The sequence below is a fragment of the Aquila chrysaetos genome, chromosome 3, assembly GCF_900496995.4.
Source record: "Aquila chrysaetos chrysaetos chromosome 3, bAquChr1.4, whole genome shotgun sequence".
In the NCBI taxonomy this organism is placed as follows: Eukaryota; Metazoa; Chordata; class Aves; order Accipitriformes; family Accipitridae; genus Aquila; species Aquila chrysaetos.
The window spans coordinates 64300423-64324950 of NC_044006.1; the positions used below are offsets into that span (position 1 = coordinate 64300423).

The 24528-nt window shown below is 38.7% G+C and overlaps 1 protein-coding gene across 5 annotated transcripts in view; it reads left to right on the forward strand.

The window, feature by feature from the left end:
• Window positions 1-24528, forward strand: part of CCNY (cyclin Y) — a 134128-nt gene that overhangs the window by 80168 nt on the left and 29432 nt on the right. Inside the window, exons 2-6 of one of the 5 annotated variants that reach the window (XM_030007958.2) lie at window positions 1321-1395; window positions 6066-6077; window positions 7227-7261; window positions 18225-18325; window positions 21882-21917. In XM_030007958.2, coding sequence (XP_029863818.1) covers window positions 1321-1395; window positions 6066-6077; window positions 7227-7261; window positions 18225-18325; window positions 21882-21917 — 259 coding nt within the window. Of the gene's footprint in view, window positions 1-1320; window positions 1396-6065; window positions 6078-7226; window positions 7262-18224; window positions 18326-21881; window positions 21918-22876; window positions 22976-24528 lie in introns of those variants that run through there. The other 4 variants (XM_030007959.2, XM_030007960.2, XM_030007961.2 and 1 more) reach the window with 4 other exon arrangements.

The following is a 24528-nucleotide window of genomic DNA, read 5'->3' on the forward strand; positions in this document are numbered from 1 at the left end:
CCAGAAGTTGTGTCCAGGTACCAGCAGCATGTACCAGCTCATCTCATGGGCTACAGAATGCAGGGAGATGAAAAGGAAACCGAGAGAGCATAAAGGGGAAAACTACAAATAGAAAATACATTTGTAGAGAGGTATGTGGTCAGGAGAAGAAAGCAGGGAAGTGGGAGACCTAGTAAATTAGTAAATAAAAAGGAAAGGGAGAAGACAGTATGGTGATGGATGGTGAAGGAACAGGGAAAGCTGTAGACAGGAGAACTTGACCCCTGGGCAAAAAGACTTTGTTTTGTTTTCATAAGATGTGGGGCTTAATTTCTAGTTTTGCTGAGCTTTCACAGAGGTATGAAAGGGGAGTTAGAGAAATGTAGAAAGCCTGGGATAATCGCAGAAGATAAATGTATCACTGCTCATATGTAGTTTTGCATAAATGCCTGCATCAAATGCAAGAGAATATGTATCTAGAGATCAAAAGAATGTAAGAGAACTAAGATTGAGATAGCCATACTGAGAGAGCAAGAAAATGATAAGAAATGTGTGATATTTAATAGCATGCTTTCAAGTGGATGCAGTCATATGAGTTTTGACAAATTGGTAATGGAGTGGAATTTGGGAACAAGTAAATTCAATGGATTTTAACCTTGATAGGGAAAATAACATTCATAGAAATTTGTGTAAGCTGTGATAGATTCGAATCTTTAACCTGGTAAATGTTTTTTAGGACTGGTTTGGTTTCTGGGGTTTTTTTTAGAAGTTGTCACAGATGGGAATATGTTCATCTGTGAAGTACCGGGAAAGTTCCAAGTTTTTGTAGTCTTGACCATTTAAAACACTCTGGCCTAGACTTAACTTGTTTATGTTCAGCTGCAACAACAACTTATTTTAGTCACATGTAATCCTGGAAACCCATCTATCTACAGAGGGTTGCATATTTGTTTTATAGTACTTAATTCTTCTATAATTACACGTAACAAGCCGTGTTCCTGTGCTTAGCAATGACTTTGGGGCATGGTGGGAAGAAACTGATGGTAAACGGATAATTCCTGACTTCTTGTGTACAAACTTCTTGAGCTGCTTTATCTGTTTTAATCTGAAAGCAGCCCTTAGAACTGAAGTCTAATCCCAAAGCTGTGTTGATGCAAATGATTTGCATGCCAAAAAGAGCCGCTTGTGTGAAGAAGGATAAAAAACTGGGCCTCAAGATGGACTTTGTTTTACAATAGCTGCTGAAGTATGTAAACTTAGTCTTATTAAAAAGAATGAGAAAATCTGTGTATATCGTTGGATAATCATAATGTTTTTGTGCTATTCTTTTTTTCTTTCCAGATTTGAACATGGAATTCAACCCATCAGATCATCCACGAGCCAGTACGATATTTCTCAGTAAATCACAAACAGATGGTAGGTTACTGAATTTATTACAGTATTTGCTGTTGCAGTTATGTCTAAACCCTTTGTTAGAATGTATGTGATAGTCTTTTAATATATAATTCCTCTCCCCTCAAAAGAGGCTTTTATAGGTATCATGTTAGAGTTGAAAGAAGTCACACCTTTAGTTATTTTGTCAGACCAGTAGTAGAAGGTACAGGTTTGAGTCCTGTCATGTCCTGAAATTGTCAGTTCCAAGTAGTCGTTGTATCAGAACTACAAATATGGATAAAGCATAATACAATTATATTTAAAAAATACTTTCCCTAAATCCAAAATTTTCTCTCTAACTGTTTGTTGGTTTTTTTTTAAACTCTGAACATTAGGCCAAGCTTCTGGGAAATATGTGGGGAGTATTTTCTTGACAAAATGGCAGTTTACATTAGCTAAGACAGTCCAGAGTTTCCTCCAATACAGCTGCTACTGTACATGAACTCAGTACTAGATTTTAATAACAAAACAACCCCCATCCCACCCAAACATTGTCTCCTCTTCTCCAATTATGGATTTGATGTAATCATATATTTGTCTGGAGTATTTTTTTATTCATAGACAAAATGATCCTGCTGGAATTGTATCTTTTAAGCAAGCCTCTTGATAGAGTTAGTAGAATAGAGGCCATTTATTCTGGCTCTTTCATTCCCTGTTGAACATGTATGACATGTTGTTTTAGAAGTAGATGAATAATCAATGCAAAACACATTATTTTCTACCAAGACTTTCAAAGCAGTTTCCACATTATAATTCTGACTGTTCAGTATGAATTCTTTCTCCTTCTTCCTGCTGCCTATAAATGCTGTTTTTGATTTACATAGTAAATTGCAGTTTCAAACACATCACTTAAAAATAATGTAGTTTTCACTTACTATATATTTTTTGCTAATTTTTGAGCATGACTAGAACAAAGAGGATATACATTTAGGCCCTAATTGAAGAGTTGATTATGTGAGTACCTCTTTTGCCCTTCAGATAGTCCTTCTGAATTCAGCCCTGGTTCTGTCAATGCCTTATTATGTGGTTTTGGATGTGATTTACCATTTTAATCTGGTTTGGTAGTCTGTAAAATGAATATGATAATATTTCCATAGTACACTGTATTATGAAGATTGATGTCTATTTTATAGTGTTTCTTTAATGGTTTGAGACTGTATAATCCTGTATGGATGCTACCTGTTTCTTGTTACAGCTTGTTGAAAGAAAGGACAAAAAAAAAATCCGAAGTCCAACAGCTAAAATTTTGACCAGACCTGATGAATATTCTTACTTGTAGTAATAATGGTTAATTTATTGCAGCATGGAGTTAACTGTAAGCATTTTTTAAAATGACAGTTTACACCCATGCTGAAGTTGGTCTGTGAAACTTTGTTCTAGTTTAAGTAATACGAAGCACGTATTTTTGAGTAAGAACAATATAGAAAATTTATCAACAGGAGTGTAAGATCTGTTCAGCTATCCTTGATCACTGTGGAAAAAATCCAAAGGCTGTTTTGCTTGTGCAAGAGAAAAAAGATTCTGCAAACATTTATCTACTGACGTATTGCCAAGAACCATCCCATTCTGGTGGGACAACTCACAGTAGTAAGCATTTTGCTTGGCTGCACTTTGGGCCCCTTGTGGAACCAAGTGAGCTGTAGGGGTTATCACACTATTCAAGGATGTTGCCTAACACCAAAATGCAATAAAATGCTTGTTAAGGGGAAAATACAAGGGGTTTTTAGGGTGTGTAGGGTTGTATTCTGACAGCCTGCTGTGGAGTGTAGGGAACCCCAGGACTTCTTAAGACAATGTAGGAGGGGAGAGCTGAGCTGGCAACATTGAAAACACTAACTTGGGCATGTAACTACCTCTCCCCATTACTTGTATAGTGTTGGGCTGGCAAACCTTCCTGCTGACTGTAAGTGAAAAATATTTCTAAAGATAAAACCTGCACACATTTAAAATACACTTATTGGGGAGTTGAGGGGCATCAGGACTCAAGGTTTCATCTAGAATCTGGCTGTGACTCTTGAGTGTACATCACATGTTTGTACAGTGGGAAACGGCCGAGTCCATCACTATGTGCTAGAGTGACTTGGCAACGTTACCTTCAGGCAGTTCCATGTTTGGCTTTCTAGTAGCCCTGTACTCTTTCATCCTCACTGGTAATCTTGTAGTACTGTCCTGGCATAGGAGCTGTGCTTGAGCTGCTTGTGATCAACATGTGAATGAAGAGCAACAAGCCGACTACCCCAAATATAATGACACAGGACATGGTATCTCTGGATATTATGTGGTCTGAATTTCCCATTGGTTTGTGAAGCTTGGATGCCACGCTAAGCATCTAAATCTGTCCTGTCCCTCTTAGTCGGTAGTCTGAATGCATCCTTAATTACCTGAGAGTTCAATGAATCTGTAGAAAAGTTGAAGACACAATAAATACTAATTTGATTCCCAACTAAGGTAGCTTTTCTAAATGTTTCCAACTCTTTGTGGGACTTTTCTAGGTTCTGAATCTTACATAAGTAATGCTCCCTGTTTAGGGAGGTAGTAAAGAATATCACCTTTTATGTCTTTAACTTCTGAGAGTGCTTTATGCAAGTTCTCCCTTGTTTTCTGAGTTTGGCCTGTAAGCAGGATGGTCTAGGTGACTGAAAAGCTATGCGCTATTTAGTGTGTGGTTGTGGTTAAGCCAGGGTTTCCAAATCTCAGCAGTCCAATAATGTAACTTCCTTTCCTTATAATAGCAAGGGGGCAGTGGTTGCTACTTCAGGGTGCTGGTAATGGTCTTTCCTCTAAGTGGGTTACAGCTGTCCACCTCTCCTAACTTACATTAGGCTTTACACATACAATGTACTGGCTAAATTTTGCAGTATCAGTGCAACAATGGGATTCAGACAAAGAAAATTTTGAAATTGTATTTATATAGTGGATAGAAGTGAAGTAAGCTGCACTTGCTCTTTAACGTTAACTAGGACCAGTTTCCTGTCTCAGATAAAACAAAAAGAAATGATCTATAAACTCCCCAAAATGCAATGTAATCCTTATTGATGTAATCCTCAAGGAATTTGTCTTTGATCCTGATATGGGTAACATTAAGATGGTTTATAGAAATTGCACAAGGGAAGTTTCTACTACAGCTCAATGAAAAAAACAGACATACATACATATAAACACACACTTACATATATGTGTGTATGTGTGTGTGTGTATTTCCTTACTCCCTTTTATTTCAGGGTGATATATTTTCCTACTATTGTGAAAGTTCAACATTAACAGTTGAAAGTGCCTGCAGAAATAGGAACAGGTCATTGACCTTAAAATGAGGAAAACTTTGATAATTTGGCAGCATCTCAGCCTCCACTTGAAGAGTTCCATTCCAACTTTCAAGTTTTAAAATGTTAGAAAGAAAGTAGAAGTTTAATTGTTTAAACTGACTCTAAATCTGTTCAGCTTCATTTCATCAAAACCCAATGCTTGAAAGCCAAAAGCTTGGAGTTGCGGTTAGGAGTTTATGCTACAAAATGACGGCTAATTATAACGCTACGGTCTGGTCTGCTGAAGACCATACTGTGCTATGTGAGCAGTGCAAAGCATCTTTAAACTGACTGAAGCCAAGTGATGGAATTACCTCTTTACAGTCATTTTAGCTTGGCAGAAGTGGCCTTTTGCCTTGTGCAATAGTTGTTTTTCCCTTGTTTAAAGGGAGGGTTGTGATCACAAAAGAGAGCGGTTGTGCCAAAATGGGTTTCTGCTGTGCCCAGTTCCTGATAGGCATATGTTCTGGAAAGAGTTGAGCCTTACGCTATGGCAGAGTGGGCCAGAAGCACAAGAGCACAGCTGCCGCCTTGTAGTCCCTCACCGGAGAATCCAGGCTAACTGAATTTCTGCTATATGGGGAAAATAGGGGAAAGGAGGTCAACGTGGTGCTTAGAAGAATGTGCAGCTCAAGCGGTGCTTGAGCAGGGAGAAGTGAGGGGTGTGTGTAAATACATTAATGTATTCTTCCAGAGACTGGAAATAGCAAATGGGAATGAGCTGTGAGTGATATTGTTGCTTTGGTGAATAGATGATTGTACTTCCATGGGGAATTGAATAATGGATACAAGGGAAAATACAGAAGAGAAAAACTAAGGTAGGGAAAAAAAGGTGATTAAAATGGAATTTGGAGTGTATGTGCAGGCTGTCTTTATAGGATTTTTGTCCATAAGAACTTTGTATGCAGTATAATTGTTTGTGATTAAAATACTGTTAAATACTTAACTGTGTTCAAAATTTCACAGTTCATAGGTGTTAATTTTCAGTTACGTATTCTATTAGGTTTACATGCAGCTTATCAGAATTGTTTACTGCCTGTATGTTGCAATATGCAATACTATACAAATACTTTGGCTATTCTTAGAAGTGAGTATCTACCATCATTTTGTTGTTTCCTTTTAGATTACTTATGTCCCTTGCTGGTGATAAATGCAGTGTGTGGAACTTAAGTGTAGTGCAGTGTTTTAGCAAGATTTCAAGCATTTTAACTATTTACTAGACGATCAGAATTTTCCTGCTGTTCCTGTTTAATTCTGTTTCTTATACAATGTCCGTAATTGTGGATCTGAGCATGTACTAAGTGACATGGCTAACATCTGTCATGTGTGATTCTCCTTTCTGCTCCCTGGGAGGAAAATTATGTAAGGATTTTTAAAAGTTTTTTCTTATTTTCTTTTCATTATGTCTGCATTAAACACAATTATTTCACACTATTCACACATACAGCCTTGTTTATGTGAGATTGCTTGCTTATAAAAAATCACAAATAATGGCTTCTCATCCAACAGGGAATGGACAGGCTATCCCACCATTATGAACACTCTTATTTTGCTAAGTGCATTGGGTTGCATAGCTTTCAGATCATGGTGCACCAAAGTGCATTTAATCACCTACAGCATGAAACCATTATTATTTTAATCCTGCGGTTTGATTTATGTGTTAGTTGCCTCCAGACTTGTATCCTAAATGCTGTGGTATTTTCACTGGAACAGAGCTCCACAGGCTCTCTATGGGGTGAGTTAATTGGGAAAGTGCTTTAAAAAAATTACATAGAGTATATTTAATCAGCTGTAATGAGCATTTGCCTGACAATTAAGACTCTATACATCTATCTCCCTTGTTGTTGCTGTTTACTTTCTGAATATTTTGGCTAATTGTGGCTTTGACTTGCAACCCTTGCTTGTGATGACTGGTTCATACTCACCAGAGTAACGTATTTTCATTGTTATATCCCACATGAGTAATAGTTTCAGGCTTGCACCTGATCATTATAGAAGGCAGTGGTGTAATGCATATGGTTTCAAGGCTCCTCCATGGGAGTTAGTGCACAGTAAGCTATGATGAGAATTTGCTAACTCCATGGTGTAGCTATTTAGGTGCTTTCATACCTGCAAGGTAGTGTAGGCCACTTTGCAGCAAGGTACCTTGCATGAAGGCACTGGTGGCTCAGGAGTGCCCACACAGAGAACTGGTGAAGGATGGCTAATCCATTGCTAACTTGGACTGTAGCTTACTGCATATTAACTTTCCCATGCGGACCAACGCCTGGTGAATTACCCAAATGGATGAGAATTTTAATCCATCACCACACTAGTGAGCATAAATGCCTTTATGCATACAGATACATGTTCCTTCTGTGTTTGATATATAAATATACTTGGTTAGTGCAAAAGCAATTATAATGTTGCACTTAGATAGCCTCCTGTTCTTTTTATTATAAATGGTATATAAGAAGCTGAATCGGGAAAAATAGTCATGTAATATTTCTATCATATTTTGTGTTTTTGCAGTGAGAGAAAAACGCAAGAGTCTCTATATAAACCACGTAAGTGAAAATGCCTCGCTATGCAGCTTTCTCCTTGTTGTCTATATTATACAGTAAATAAGAGTTATCACACATGATTTCCATGTTGGTGAGAGGGTGCTGATGCTTTAGATGTCTGTTCTGCATCAGGATCCAGAAGTATAGGTCTTGGCTATTGAGTTAGTGGAATGGATCTGTTTGGTTTGAAGACAGTGTCATGCTCACAACCAGTGTATGTAGGTACCTGGTACTTGGAACAAAGAGCTGCACGCATTAGTATGATTTTTAAAATTAATACAAAAACTCTCAAAGCTTTAAATTACATTTGTATGCAAGTTTGCTTTGGCAGAGAGCTGCAGCATTTGATATTTGCACAGAAGTTCTGAAGTGCCTGACCAGTGTTGATGCAATGTAAATGTGGATTGACATGTGGTACATACCGAGTATGAAGATGGGGTTTTGATACACTTGTGTACCCTGGGCATTTTTCAGTTGTCTTCTCTTTGAATCAAATTCTTGGTGAAGCTGAGAGCAAATCTCCTATAGCCTGCTTTCGGTACAGGACCAGGCTCTTTGCCCCAGTTACTATTGTTTGTACTGCTGAAGCACCTGGAACCAGTGCGGTTCCCAGTATGTTAAGCCTTGTGCTGAAATGTCTGGAGTCACGCCTCAGTAAAACTGAGGAGGGAAAGAACTGTCTCCCTAATGGTATTTGCCTTTAGGGTGAAATGGGGAGAAGTTCTCAAACTTTTCTCTGTCTGGAAATATAGGCCATCATTTCATGAATCATTTTTAAGCCAACACAGCTGCTGAAAGAAGCGGATGTGGTTTATAGCCTCTGCATCCCTTTGTGCTGGGGCAAATGTTTGTGCAGCATGAGGTAAACTGGATTGGGGCAGGAATGCAGGTAGATTCAGCAAGGCCAAAAGCTAAAATGGATCTGCTCCTAAATGTGATTCACTTCAGGGCTTGCACGCGCAGAAAGGGAGGGAGCTGCTGAATGGGGTGAGAAGGCAGGACTGCTTCATTGGTTGGCAGAACTGGTTTGTGCTGAGTGTTTCTGAAACTACTGCCTGGCTTCAAAAGCAAGCTGAGATTTTCAGTTTCCCAAGAGTTAAGATTTTGAGAAGTCATGACATACTGTGAGGCTTATAAAAGCCTTAAAGTTGGCCACACAAGGTTAGCAGGTATTCTCGGTGCTTCTCACCTTCTATTCCCCTGTAAAAACATTTCCATTGCTTACAGTGCATGTGAGGGTGGTTTGCAGTGCAATTGTGTTGCTACAAAATTACTTGTAAAGCTAATGCACAGGGTTCCTGTAAACTTAATAATGTGTGCTCAGTAACTTCCAGCATGCTTTTTAGCCTCAAACTTGGAGGGTTCAATGCAAAAAAAAAACCCGAATATTTAGACACTGCAAAGCAAGTTATTAACTGAGTTTCTGTGACAGTCCACCTTGTGTCATGGATAAAATTCTCACATGTCCTGAATCATTTCACGTCATGTAAAAGATGTGTTCTGCATTAGGCAGACTGCGAGTGGATTCCTCTGGCAGACTGAACAAAGATGACTGTTACAAATGCTGCTGGAAGCACACTATTGCAAACCCTGGTATAAAATATTTTTAGGCAATGCTGGACTTATTGCAGAAAAGGGAAGGGCGATCATACCACTGAGGAGTTGCATTGTTGGGAGCTCAATGTAGCAGATTATGCAGTCAATACCCTAAGCACTATACCTCTTTCTAATTTCTTATTTTTTCAAGTATCATTCAAAGCATTGGCTGAGGTTGCAGCAATGTAAACTTCCCTCAGTAGCCTGGTTTATTGCTACCTTAAGTCTGACTTCTTTGTACTTATAAAATACTTCTTCCGAATTAGAAAGCTAAAATTAATCTTTATGAAGCTGAAATCCTTACCATGGCTTTCTCTGCATGTGTCCTTACAATCAGTTAAGTTTTTTAGCCAATACTCATAGATAAGCTATATTTTCAAATGTGGCCTGTGATATTTAAGTTGTTACTTCAGAACACCTGTGAGTATTCATTCAGCACCTCCTAAATATTCAGTCTGCTAAAGCTGACGCACAAACTGGTGATCATTTTTGAAGTGGTTGCTGTGGCCTTTAACTGGCAACTGTGTTTAGGTTTGTAGACTGCAGGGAACCATTGTAATTTTCCTAGACCACCTCGTTTGAAGAAATTTGAGGAAATAGTTAGATTTGACAATTGTATGTGACAAATGATGGGTAGTATTTACATGATAAGCAACTTTTTGCTACACCCTATTGGTTGATCGGTTCTTTTCCACCATTTTTCAGTGTGTGCTAAGTGCATTTCTAACAGGTGAGCTATTGCTACTCACCTGTTTCCTTGTTGATGTGAAGTGCTGGGTCCCCACATCTGCGCTGGAGGAAACAAGCCAGTGGAAAGAAATTTTGGAGTATTGTTTTGTCTTCCTTTTACAAGAACTCCTCACCATAATGCAGCTCTCTTCTCTTTTGTGGTTTTTCCACAACGTCATCTTTTTTTTTTTTTAATAAGTCTTTCATACTTATTCTCCTTTTGTGACAAATAACCAAGATGAGCAACAAAATATTTTTATCCCTTTGTGCAGTATCTTATTAGTTATTTTGCAGGCAGAGTTACACATCTCCCAAGTGACCAGGGTGGCTGGCTAGCAAGAGAAGTATCAAGGAAAGTTGTGCTTTTTCTTTTTTAACTGTTTGTCTAGTTCTCAGTAGTAACAGATGAGAATAGTAGTTTATACAAACACAGTTTCAAAATGTTACCTATGAAAAAAATTAATATTGACTCTTCCTTGTTTAAAAATGCACTTTCTCAGTATGATCACACCATTGTTCTTTTCCTTTCTTGTTTGCTTTTGTTTGTAGAATATTTTAATTGGTTGAATAGTTTCCTTTGATCTCCAAATACAAATAGTGGGTTCCTGCTTTGATTTATTGTGCTTTGTCAAGGGCTGGCAGTTGCCACATTTCAGATTCGCCTTGTCAGTAGGTATGATAGAAGAAGCCAGCAGCTGTTCTTTTCCTGGGGTGGGGAAGGCAAGGGGGAAGGAATGAGCGTGGGGGGTGACAGAGGTGCTGTGGAGAAGCTGTCATCTCTGTCTTCTCACAGAGCCCAGGGAGACGGACAACAGGTTGAGGATGGTGCTGGATCCTTTGCATCCTTGTAGGTGCTGGAAGTTACCTACCTACACTGTACCTGGCGTGTTTGCTTTCTTCCAGCCTATTTTAATTTCTAAGCAGTTGCAGTGGATCCTACTTCCCTTTCCCGTTGAACTGACAGTTGTTGTTTTTTGTTGTGGCTATAATGCTGCTTCAGTGTGCACTTGTCTTTTCTTTTAATCTGCTTAGTCAAGCTGCTGAGGGGGATAAAGATGCAGACTGAGATAGAGGCGTTTCCTTTTTCAGAGAGGAGAGATTGCATCAGTATCTCTGCCTGTACAAGGAAAGCAAACAGGAAGACATGTTTTATGGGTTTGGGGAGGGGGGGGGAGAAAAAGTGAATTTTTTACTATTGTTTCCAATTGCTAGTTCTTTGTACTGGGTGATTATTTTTTTGCGGGGGAAAGGAACAGGGCTGGGGAGGGAAAAGTTGTTTTCTCCATCAAGTTTTTCTAGAAATTTTCCCTTTCAGACAAGATGGGAATGCTCTGTTTGCCAAAGTACTTACTTCTTGACAAGATACGGTCTTAAACTTGAATCTGTGTTTATGAGCAGTAATATCCAGTAAAAATGAGGGATATTTTTTGCATATTGGAATATTTCTGAAGGCACATAAAAGGAGGGAAAAGAGAAGGAAGATAAAGGGAAGTAATATCTCTCTTCTGCATACTTTTTTTTTTTTTTTCATTCTGGAGACCCTTCATCAGCCTTGTAGCAACAGCTTCCTTTCAGCATCATCTTGTTTAGGGATCTGGACATGACTGCCACTGTCTGCTACCTGGCAACTGGATGTTCAAATCCCAGCAGACTAATACTGTTTTTATCATTCCAAGTAGAAAAACTAACATCTGTGTATAGACCAAAGTTTTTTCAGCATCCTGAGGAAAAGTTCCTGGACATCATTCCTGTCAGAACCCCGGTCCCTATAAGTGACCCTGTAGCGATTCACATCACGGGAAGCTTCTTCTCAGCAGCAGTCCTGCTGATGGGGACTAGTGGAGAACAGAGAGGTCCTTTCCTGTACGTGGTGTGGCACAAGCAATTTCTGTGAGCTTTTTTGCATGCTTGAAATGATGTATGGTATTTGCTCCTATGTAGCCCACAAATTTTCTTGTCAGATTGGATAAAGAGGCTGTTCTGCTTCCCTATTGTAAAACTAATAGCCATGTGACTGGTAATCAAACACTTTCAGCTAGTGATTATAAGAGTAAATAAGATACATGCTGAAATGGGGACATAGTCTGAAAAGGAGTTTAATCCGTGAAAAATGCAAAGCACAACATAAAATTTGAAACGTTGTTTTTAAGTGGGCTGCCTGAGGCTGGCTATTGTAAAAGTTTATAACTGCTGTCCAGATTCCTTAAGATATTTTAATTAACATTCCTTACTCAAAGAGAACAACATCATAAACTGGAAGATAGATTAGAGGTTTCTCAGGTGCTCTTGAAGCTCTCCTAGAGATTGCTTAATGTGGTCTTTGCTCTTCTCCGTTGCAAGATCACAAAAAACAGGTCTAGGGGGGGCCTTTATAGGCCATCTGGCCCATCTTGCAGATTCCCTATACTGATGCCATTCCTAACAGATGCTGTTTAAGATGCTTTTTCAGGCTTCCAATAAGTTAGAATGAACAGGTTTTCTTTAATGGCTTACTTAAACTTACTCTTTGAAATGTTTTTTTTCTAGTATCTTTCAGCCCTTTGCTTCTTTTCCTGTCCTCTAGGGTGAAGAATTTTACCTCTTCTATCAGCCTCAAGGCATTAAGTTATATGAAGTGACAAACTTTTGTAGGGGGAGAAACAAAAGATAAATTTTAAAGTAGAAGGAGAGTACACAGGAGAGTTCTTTTACAAGGTTGCTATACAATACTTGCTGTGCTGGGAGCCTAGTAAAGTCCCTCTGGTCAAATTGCACAACACCAGCAATTATACGCTATGTAAATATAAGCCTTTGAGCTGCTTTTAGTGTTCAAAGAAATGTTTAATCTTTCAGGTTTGTAAAGCAGGGTGCTTTATCAGTGGTTAAGTAGGGCCTGTGTGTGCTGCAGAAGAGTTTCCCAATGGTTGCTGAGCCCCCCAAGAGCTCAGTGGCATGCTGACATAGTTTTCTATAGTTGACATGAGTAAGGACAAGCTTTGAGAGCAAAAAACTTGCAAGTACAGATCTAGTCTAAGGCATCAGTTTTGGACATTATCAAACATTGGTGAAACTAATCAACAGAGGTCAAGGTTGAATCATGTCATAGACTGATGAGGTACAATGGGTATTACTTAAGAGTGGTTGGACTGGATCTTTTTTTTTTTTATGGTAGAAGTTGGCAGAGAAGTGTAAGCATACAATGGTGTGGTTTCCTATAGCTTTTGTTCAGGTGAATATATCCATATCTAGCCACTGAATGTAGACAATTGTGCTGTAGTATCAAACTGTGCAAGATGAAAGTAAAAGCAGAGCTTTGCAGAGCCATGCAGAGAACTGTGTTGCATGGCTTGCTTGATTTTGGAAGCGCTTTGTTGACCTGTAAAATCATGTTTCTTCTGTGAAAAATGTTGTCAGAACTAAATCATGTCCTGAAGCAATAGAAGATCCCCAAGATAGGAACCTCCCTTTTCCAAGAGAGAAGCAGTCCTGGTATTTTTGCTTGCTGTTGTAATTTGGCTTCATGTGTACTTTTACATGCCAGTTTTGCCTATTAGCGTTTTGGCCAGCCTCTACTGCCTGGAAGCTAATGGGCATGTCTCCACAGACGGGTGCAAGCAGGCCTCAATTTTTCCATGGGGGGAAATACTATTTAATAGTACCTTTTAAAATCATGCAATAACTTACACCTGGTTTGATGGAAGAGGAGACAGTACTATCATTATTTAGGACAGAAGCTGCAAATTATCTTTTGATGGACAAGTGCAAAAGAACGCTGAAAAAGGCTGAAGCTCCTCTGCCAAACTGGAAGCTGCCTGGCTGAAGGCCAGCTCTGGTACAAAAGCTGTATAGCTTCATTAGGGAAGTGCTGCGCCCAAATGAACAAATCCTGCTGAGCATCAGGGCACAATGCCATACTAGTGTTGCTAAAGAGCTTTCCAGGACAGAGCTGGCTGGTACCCATTCTGGTCAATTCTGAGTGTGGGTTTTGGTCAGTATGCACCCACCCGTCTGTTAGATGTTTCTACCTGAAAACACCCTGAAATGACTATTTTAACAGAAGAAATAGTAACACTTTCCCTTTCCCAACAAATTTAGGTTTAATTTCTGAGTGATGCTAAAATGAAGGCTGAGAGAAGTTCATCCTTTTGTGTATTCTCATTGTAAATTAATTAGGAATTTGTTGTGATTCCTTTCATAGCAGGTACATAGAAGCAGTTCTGCAGAACTTGTAGGATTTTGACGGCAAACTAAGCCATTCTAGTTCTGATAAGGTGTATTTTATGTAAGCTTCAAGTAAATCCTATTGTTCAAATATCTTAAAACAAACGTGATTTGGAAAGTTGGAAAGTTTCAGGATGAAGCTGGGAGAAAAATAAAGCACTGATATTTCCTTAGTATTAGCTCTGCAAGAAGGAAAAACTGCTGGTTTTAAGAGCTAGAAACACCTGGCATTAATGGAAGTACATTGAATCTTGATCTCTTAGAGCTTGTTCTGTAACACATGTAAAAGCTTAGCAAGTTATAAAGCAATTTTTTCAGTTATACATCGTATAGACATCATAAAGAAAGAAATTCCACGAAACAGCTATTACGTATTTGTTGTAACCTATAATGTCAGCATTTCTTAATTAACATCTTTGGTTGAAATGAGAAAAATAACAACTGCTCCTGGAGTAAAAAGCTACAAATCCTCTCCACCAAAAGACATCATAAAATTGTAGAAAATTGGTCCAGAATTCATCTCAAGAGGTTGTTCAGTCTGTTTTCTTGCCTAAGCAGAATCCTGCATCTAAGCTATTCCTGACATATGTTTGATTTACCTCTTCTTTACAACTTTCAGTGATGGAGATTGTATACACTGCTCAAGTCACTGACACTATCCCTGCTATTAGACAAAGGTGGTGGTTTGGGTGGGTGTTTTTTGCCATCACCTCGTCTCACACTTTCATGGCCAATCATAATTTTCCCTAGTTCAGTATAAGCCTGCTCTTTCTTATCTCATCCACAATGGTCATGGAGAACAATGTTCTCTTCTTTGGAACTCCCTTCAACATAACTTAAGGCCATTATTGTCTTTGTTCCTGGAGAAAACCTCTCCAGTCTTTCCGTTTTTCCTTCTAAATCACGGGTTTCAAACCTCTGATTAATCTTGCTGCCCTCTTCTCCTGACTCTCTGAAATCAATTCATCTTTCTTGAAATACAGCGGTGAAAACTGGACATAAAATTCCAACTGAGCAGAGTGGAAGGGTGCTCTACCCTGTTGTATAGATGGTAACTCTATAAATCCTATATGATATTTTCCTTTTTTTTATAAAAGAGTCCTCTGCAAGTTAATGCAATCTGCAAATTCAGTAAAAAATGCCTTGATGCTGTTATCAAAGTTATTGCTCAATATTTTACACTGAGCAGACCAGACCTCTGTGGAATGTTCCTTACTTCAACCTTCCAGTTTGAAAGTGATCCCTGGGTAACCAGAGTGTAGTTTTCCAAGTAGTTTTTACCTGCCATGTTTTCCTTGATTTGCCCTTCGGGAATTTTATATGAGATAAAGTCAGAAGTTTTGCTGAAGTTGAGAAGCATGACATCTACTGAATCTCACCTTGGGTACAAAAGCAGTACTACTGCAAGTTAAAGTACATTTAAAGTGAATCCCACGTCATGTTAATGGAAGTGCTTTTAATTTGTAAATATTGGTAATAGCAGAGATTGTCAAGGCTCCACATGTGTCCTGTACTCAGAGTCATGTTTCCATATGAAGATTTACAAAAGGAGCTATACAAGTCCTTTATTTCCCTGTGTCAGCCTTAATGGTGGGACAGAAGCTGAGGATCCCATGAATGTTAGAGGGTTTGTCTAATTTCTTCAAAGGCTCTATATTCTTTCTCAGCTCTTTTGATTTTTCTGGCTTAGAGCCTCTCTGACTTGTCTAAATGGAAGATTTTTGTGGTCAGACGTGACGGCTTTGAAATGTGCAGGCGTTAAGCTCTTGTACAGTTTTGGGTGGACTTATTCCATTGAAATGGACACAGAAGAGGGTTTCTGGATAGGACAGTGCTGAATACTGACGTGATGCTCAGTAACCTCTTCTGCCCTTGGCAAGGATGAAGAAGGTTCCTGTGCAGCATTTTATGGAGGTTCAGAAAAGCCTGCCTGATGGAACTGCGGGACTTTAGATGTCTTCCAGCTTAGTCAAGCTGGAATATGCAACTGATGGTGTTTTCCAGTAGTTTGGAAAAGGCAAAAAATCTGTAACCTGGCATACCATATGGCTGCAGTTGGACGTCAGAGTAGAAGCTGGGAATATTGATCTACCGATAGGTTAGTTATTCACATGGCACAAATGTGTATATATACCCAAGATAGTAAGTTTATACTTGGCACCATTCTTCAGTCTGGGAGAGGTACCCCTTCCTGCCAAGTTGTTATGAACAGAAAGTGAAGCATGAGACGCCACATAAATTTCTGAAGTGCAAAAAGTTCTAAGCCTAACAAAGTGTGAAGTGGGCTAAAAACCATGGAGAGTTCTGTGATGTGGTAGTTTCAGAAATAAGGTGCGTGGCTCTAATTATTGACATGTATCAAATGTTAGAGTGCTGTTTACATAAGAAAATTTAAATCTGATAGTGGTGTTGCTACGGAGTTGTTTTCTGGTTTTTACTCAGGCTTGCCTTGAATGAATCCAGTCCATTTATCTTAAATTTTATCTAAACCTTTAAAACATGTTGACACTTCAAATGTAGAATTAAAACTTTCCATGTGCCTTTTTTTTTTTTTTTTTAATGATGCTGAAATGTATGTGCCTCTCCCTTTTTTTCAACCACTAGACAGTCTCATTTTCAGCTGGTTTTAAGTTGCTTTGCCTTTATCATGCCTGTGGAAGGTACTCAACAGTCTAATCCAGAAATTTGAACTAAACTGTGGTAGAATAAAAGCTATGAATCACCAGTCCCCTAGTCACTCTCTCTGTATACATCAACGCTAGATGATACATTTTATGGCATTAATGCTTCCAGTGCGTCTAAATTTTCTGTTTGTTGCCTTGCTTAACATATAATAGCTTGGAAGGTAGATGGATTGTGAGCTTCCAAAGTATTACTAAGTACCTTTCCAAGCTCCTGGAGAATTTTTGAGAGGGGTTAATTTTCACTTTCTCAGTAAACTTTTTCACTTCTAAGAAAAGCGGTTCAGCCTACGACTTTATTGGTCAAGTGAGGGACCTTGATAGAATTTGTTGGTGAGCTTTCAAATCACTTGAACATAATGTTTCTACAGTTGTAACAGCTTCAGAAAATGATTTTTTTCAATTAACAGAAGACTTTGAATGCACTTTCACTCATAGCTGGGAAAAATAGAAAGATGACTCAGATGCATGTAGGTTTTACCAGGAGTCTGGCTGTTCTGTATCTAATGAATGCTGCTAAGAAGTCTGCTGCCTATGGAAAAGGAAACATTAGTTAGAAGATGGAGTGCTGACACTTGTAATAATATATGTTTTGGAAGTCAGGCAGGGGAAGATGTACTGAGGTAGGAGTCACAGGACTGTAGCCTAGATACTCAGTTGCTCTGAGCTGGTAAATGCCTGTGGATTCCACCGGTGGTATTGACATTGATCTCTCCACTGAAATGCTGGAAACAACATTCATTGTAAAGCAAATGAAAATTTCCATGTCGATGTGCCAACTGAATTTTAAAACTATTTTATTGTAAGTTAAACATGTAATTTGACTAGTCTTAACTTTCCTGACACAGGTTCTTGGTCAAGTTATTCACTAGCGTAGGTAGAACAAGCAAGGATAAAATGAAAGAGCATTAATGACTGCGGTTAGCTATTAGCTGATATGATGAAACTATTCTTTTTAGACCAGTGGAGTGCTGACTGCTCTAAACAGCTGAAGGAGAAGCCCTCTCAACAAAAACATCTTCGGAAATAGGAAGTGTTGTCAAATGTCATTTTGTGGCTGAGCTTTCCAGTGTTTTCCTACGGTAGTGCAGAAATAGGGTTGAAATCTGTTGAAAACTTTTTCTATTAAGAGATATGTTTCTTTTTTATTTGCATATCTGCTTTCTCTTACATCCTTTGATCAATCTTCTTCCTGTCAAATAACAAACTATTCTTGATGAATTGATTTTTCTGAATTTGCCATATTAATTTTTAGCGGTTTTAGTCGTTCTACTGTAAAGACCTCTTTCCCCTACTTCATTCTGTTAGGGTTTTTTTTTTTTTTTTTTAATTCTCTTTTCTCCAGGCATAGTTTTATATCTGTTTCTAAATCAGTCTTCACGTTAACACAGTTTCTTTTTCACTCTTCCACTTACTTTTGGAACGAGGACAGAAACATAGGTCTTGTTCATCTTTGATTTCCAAATGTATGTATGTATGTGAGTAATTCTGCACAAAAATTTTTGCATGGCTTTGGGAAAGGAGGGATGGAGGGGAGATTGGGACTTGAAAGCATTAGTCAAGGCTCAGGCAAGGATTTTTGTGACTTTTGCACTGGTAATTATTTCTGAACTTTCTGAACTGCTTCAAAACATGATCACATTACTGTGTGCGTCATTGTGAGAGACAGAGAAATTTGTTTTTTCTAAATTCTTACATCTCCTCAGAAAAATGCTTTGGTATTACATAATTGCCATTGTTCTTTTGCATGTTTTTCATAGCATCCTCCTGGGCAATTGAGAAGGAAGTACAGTTCCTGCTCCACTATTTTCCTGGATGACAGCACAGTCAGTCAACCAAACCTCAAGTATACCATCAAATGGTGGGTTTTATAGTTTGTTTTTTTTCTAGAACCTACATTTTATATATATATATGTATTTATGTATACATATTTCTGAACCATTGCTAAGCAAGCTTCAAAGGTTTTAGTTTTTGAAGTAGTAAATTTATTTAATCCAGTCACACTTCAGAGGCAGTGAATAGGATGAGCAAAGGGTATTACTCTTATTTTAGGTCTGTGCAGAATCAACCTCCCAATACTGCGTATTTCAACAGAAGGCAGCAATTAAGGATCTCAGATTCCAGCAGCTGAAATCCTTGTGCTTCAGCGTTCAACTGGGTGCCTGCTTTGGATGAGTCCTCAAAACTTACTTGGTACTTGTCTATTCAGAATTTCAGAATTATCTGAAATGGAAGAGCTCTTTTCTGTTCATGAGAAAATGCTCATTTGCTAAGCTTTCCTTCCAGTTTTCTGTTCGAAATGAAAATTAATTGCCTCCAGATTCATTTCCTTATTCAGTACAAGGGCACTGACAGTTTATTACACAGCAGTGGGGAGCTTTGTATGTGGTGCGCACATGGGCTTACCCTTGGGTGATGTCTCAGATGATCATTTCAGGTTTCACTGGTGCCTTTTTACATTTGGAGAGAAATGAAATTGGTATTTATAGAGTATTGTTCTTTACATTTTGTACAGTAAGAGGAAAAAATGAGAGAACAAATGCTCAGGCATTTTATGCTGTTTGTTTATTATGATTGCTGATACATTCTCTTGAGTTGTTTGTAGGACGATTACCTTGGTGTACTCAAATGCAAACATTTATTAAGGCAAAATCTGTGCTACAGAGATACTTACATGAGAGACAAATATATTAAGACTCACACTTCCAAAGGAATTTTTAATGTTGGTGGTCACTAAAACTTGTTCTTAATTTTTCTGTTTAAGGAAAAAAAGAGGGGAGTGGAGAAGGGCTTTGCAGTCAGACTGACACCTAATTCCTCATCAGCTGTTTCTGCCTGAAATACAGTCTTGCTTTCCCTCACCTTTCTTTAATTAGTAACTTAAAAATAATTCAGATGAACACTGGAAAAAGATTTTTTGTTTTTGAGGGTTTTTTTTCCTCCTGGAATCTCATACTCTTGCTCTAAAATCCTTTGCATGCAGATTTTTGTAAGTGCAGCCTTTTGGGTGGGTTTCGGGTCCCTTTTTGCATGAGAACTGAGACTGCTCGTGGAAAGAAGAGGTGGGTTCAGGTGGCCGCAGCAGCTGAGAAGTGTTTTCAGCGAGCCGCAGTGGCCAGCGGCAGCCTTGTGAAAGAGGGGACAGAGGGGCAAGCTGGGGAGGTGGGGGAGCAAGGTGGTGATGTTTGGGAGAGACGTGGGGTGCGTGGCGGGGGTCAGAGCCGAAGGGAGGAGAGGGTGAGCGTCAGGCTGGAAGCGCCGGCGCTGGGTCCGGCCGGGATTTGTCGTGCAGGGCTGGGGCCAGGCTGCCGGCGTGGGAAGGGTTGGAAGCTGCAGGGGGTCAGAGGGTTTGAAAAGGGGTTATGTGGAGTGAGAAACCAGACTCTGGCTCATGAGGCCTCTGGGTGAGGACGCTTTTCCTCCCCTTGTCTCCTGTCTGGCTGCACATTTAACAGATTTAAGGGTGTGGAGATTGCAGGATTATTGCTTTTGTAGTACAACTTCGTTTCTTGCCCCCGTCCTGGCAGTCTCTGCAGATAAATGACTTGCACGTAGGTAAATCTATAAGGGATGTATCCTGGCCAGCTCACGTACTTCTTCTGGGTCATGTTATGCACTGGTGTATTTAAAATATTAGTGCATCTACTGGAGATCTGCAGCATCGGTGGGGTGGCCAGGGTAGGGTGATGGAAAGCTCCGTAAGCTTCTTTCCTGCGCAGTGAGTAGTAGCTGAACCAGCTTATGAAAAGCGGAATGAAGCTTGGATCTGAGTTAATATATTACAGCTCTGAAAGCCTTTCAGATTCTGATACGGATTTCTAAACAGTAAATATTTTCTAAACTTAATTTGACATTTTGTTGCAGAAGAAACCATATGGGCACCAAGCAGAGCTCTGCACATGGATTCTTGCATCTGCTTTCATAAAGTGAACTGCAGCTGCAAGTGTGTTCCTAGGGGTATAATTTAAAACTGAATTTTTAGGACTAATTCATTTTGTGAATAGCTTTCAGTCAAATGAAATTCATTCATAAATGTGTTTTTTGTGTTCATTGAGGACTGTGTCCCTTAAATGTCCACAGTACGCAGTATCTCTTTAATTCCTTAAATATATATCTGTAGAAAAAAAAAAAAAAATCTAAAAAGCATTTATGATCTAAAAACTTCTAATGCAGCCAGGTAAAAGCTATAATACTCATACAAAGTTAGTAAAATATATTTACTTTCAACTAAGAAAAAATATTTTCCACTACATGGCTGTTCAAAAAAAAAAGCCCCAACCAAACCTGAAATAATTGAAAATTCTACTAATGGGGTGGGTCCAACATATTGTTTTCCTAACATGCAGTATGTCAGTTTTCATGTAAAAATTCTGGAATAAAATTACAGAGCAACCAATTGACTCTTCTAAAAGGCCTTTTACGGAAAAGGAAAGGGGGGGGGAATTTTGCATCGGTATGACACATAAGCATCTTACAGTGAATCACTGACAAGACCAATTGTTGACAAATAGAATCGGTGAACTCCCTCCTTCCACTTTAGCTTTGACTGGGTTTTATGCTGCTGGAACAAGTAGGGAGGGTGCTGGTTCTGCTTTATCCTTTAGTAAAGCTCTATTATGAGTAAAGCATGTGACCTTCGATAAAGCTGGAGTTGTGAATTGGAAACTGGAGAATAACCATGAGAAGCCATGTCTTAATTTTCTTCAGTCTCAAATGTGAACGAGATCAGTTAGTTGTATACGTAATTAAAATCGTAGCTTTCTGTGAATAAAAGGACACCTTTTGTCTTTGCACAGAATATAAACAAAGGTACTTTGGTATGTGGTTGAGAACATGGGAAATGCATAATGCAGTAAGTTATTCAGGGAGTCGTCTTCCTGAGTTAAAATAAGTAACTTGATGCCATAAGACTGTAGGAGCCTGGTATTTGAGTCTGGTGTGTGAGTAACTACATAGAAAGACAGCCAAAAGTTAATAGATTTAAATATAAAATCATAAGCCAATGGTGATTAAAACATTTCATGTTAGCCTGGCAGCATTAGCAAACAATAAAGGAGAATGTCCAATGCCTGTGATGCTCATATCTTCAACCTTGGAAGTCAGTAGGAGTTTTATTACTAACTTTAGTGGAGTAGGACATTAAATGGAAGGTTATGTGCAACTTCGTATGTGGAATGTGAGTATTTTTGTAAGGTACTTCATTGCTAGTGAAAAGGAGGCACTTGGAGTGTGCTGAACAAATATAAAATTGTCTCTTTACAGCAGTTTTCCTGGTATCTAACAGTGAACAGAAGAAAACAGGCTGTTGAGCGTACTTTTTGTCATGCATTGTGCTAGGTTTTAAATTTACATGTTAATATGACAAATAATATAATTTGACAGTCCTGAGATATTAACTCTGTATTTTTCTTTACAGTGTAGCTCTTGCAATATATTACCACATCAAGAACAGGTATGTGAATAATGAAATCTTGTACTGAAGATATCCTTAATCAAAACAAATGAACTGCCTAAACCCTAAAAATCCATGCTCTGTTCCTTTCAAAATGTTTTTGGGTACTAGTTTTCTTATTTCCCATGCTAGAAATGAGAAACATACTCCTTTGTATTTTTATATATATTATTTTGCTTAGAAAAATAAAAAATAAGGATTATGTACCACAAAAATCTGGAAGTACAGTTCAGCATTGAAAAACTTTGATTCATTGTTCGGTTTTATGTGCACTGGGCACTTCTGCATTGTTGCGTATGTTGCAATTACATACAGAGAAATCTGAATAGTGTCTTTCAGATTTATTTTTTTAGCTACATCTTTGTAAAGTTAACTGTGTAAATCGATGATCAGTTAATTTTAATGGATTTTGAAATAAAAACCATTAATTATACAGTAAGAGTGACATTGTGAATAGAAGTAATTCAAGATGCCTCAGAAACAGAGCAGGTCCTGGCTTATCTCTTTTGGTGTAGAATGTTTTAGATCTCTGCTCAGTCAAGTTGATTGAAATTGAATAGAAAATAGCTTCTCTAGAAAGTAACTTGGTACATAAATTAGCTTTCTTCATGCTGAATTGTGCTTTTGTATCTTAAATTCCCCTGTCCTCATGATATGTCACAGTATCATAAAATAGTATTTCCTGACATTTCTAAGGAAAGATTGTATAAATACTTAAAGTGACTTTTGTGTCCATGGCTTTTCAATGTGTCTTTTCAGAGAACTTGGTTTAGGTCTTGATCTAACAGGCCACTTACATGGTTTTTTTCTTCTGGACTGTAAGAAGTCGGACTAGAACAAAAGGAATTACTCCTAAGTTTAAAGTTAAGCTGATACGTCATTCGGGACCATGTTTCAGGTCACTGGAACCCATCACACTTCTTGAAACAAGGCTGACATCTAAAGAGAAACCTTCAGAAGTGCACAAGGGCAGAAATGCTTAGGGCTTGATCCCTGCTGAAAGCTCTTAGAAGATTTTCCAAGACGTCAGTGGGCCTTGGACTGAAATATGGCAATATGTAAAGCAAAAGTTGGAGTGGAATCTTCTCGCAAACTTTTAATCTCATTTCCCAGAAAATGAGGCGTTAGTGATCATGCTTGGATTACTTGTTTATCCATCTGTGGTTCCCTTTTCCCCCTTTCCTCCATCGTCCCTCGGTTAGTTTGGCTAACTAGTCAATTTTTACTGTGCTTGACTAAAGAATAGAGATCTCAGAGATAATCAGACTCTAAAGTTTTGTGGAAATAAGTTATTCTTAAGTGCTCTCTTAAGTGTCATGCCAGCTGAGTAAAAGGCTCAGGAGAATGGGGCACATTCAGGACTAGAGAGGGTGAGAAACTTCAGTAAGAGCTCACAGTTGAGCAGGAGGAATCCAGAGTCAAAGGTATCCAGAGCCAAAGTACACCAGACTTGCTTTGTGCCGACTGCCACGGAGCTGATTTCTGTTCACAGTAAAATATGCCCATTCGTGGTTTTACAGCACTTGATGCAAATTTGACCTACAACTAGTAGACAGAGAGGCTAAAACTTCATAAAATTGAGTCCCGTGTCAGCATCTTGAAAACAAGTACATTCTGAATGTTATCTTCTTGGGAAGCTTGCTATCTGTCCTTTCCCTTTTGGGATGGAGAGGTGATTTATTCAGGATGAACTGGTTGCTGCTTCTCCCTCCGGAAGGAGCCCGGGGGGGTGCGTGCTGTGAACGTGCCCTCTGCCGCACTCGGGACAGATGGTCTCAGCAGTGATGCCGGAGCAGGCTTGCGTACGTCAATTAACGACTCTGAAATGAAGGATGTGAAACGACTGTTCTGTCTTTGGTCGTCTCTGATTTAGGAACAGAGGGACAACGTGGTAACGGCATTCAGTTGTACTTGCTGCTGAAACAGCAATAGCAAAACATATGTTCTGTTTCCTGGCATTATAGGCGAAAAGGAAGTTGTTGATGTCTGTGGTAGATTTTAATTCATTACGAGGGGTGGGGAGTAAGAAACCGCTGTAACTCTTATGTAGAGTCAAGGTTGGTTTTGACAGAAAACGAATCAAGCATCTGCTTTGCCAGAGAAGAATTCAGACAGTATTTAGTTGTTCCTTTTCTCCTGGAGAGTAGACTTAAAACTAAATTGCTTCCTAATACTCCAAACTCTCACCAGTCCTGGTTTTTTGAGAAACTATACATGAAATAGAATATTCCTTCATATGTTTCCCACATTTCATTTGATTGTAACATTCTAGTTATCATTCCTTCTTTTCCCAGTGTCCCCCATCATTGTTGTATTGATTGGCTTTCTGCAGCTTTTGTTGTGCTTACTTGTTCAACAAGTGGTGAAAGACTACACCTTTGGAGGAATGCATAACTGTTGGTGAATTTGGTAAATAAATAAATTTGCTAAATAAATAAACAAAATAAAATAAACCCCAACAAACTAACCATGAAAAATGCTTAGATCAGTTAGTAGATTGTTCATTTTTGAAAGATAACAATGTGAATTTGTTCTAGTGAAGACAAAAACCTCTCAACTCTCTTTTTTTTTTTTTTTTTTTTTTTTGGTGTAGTACGTTTTTTAAGGGCAA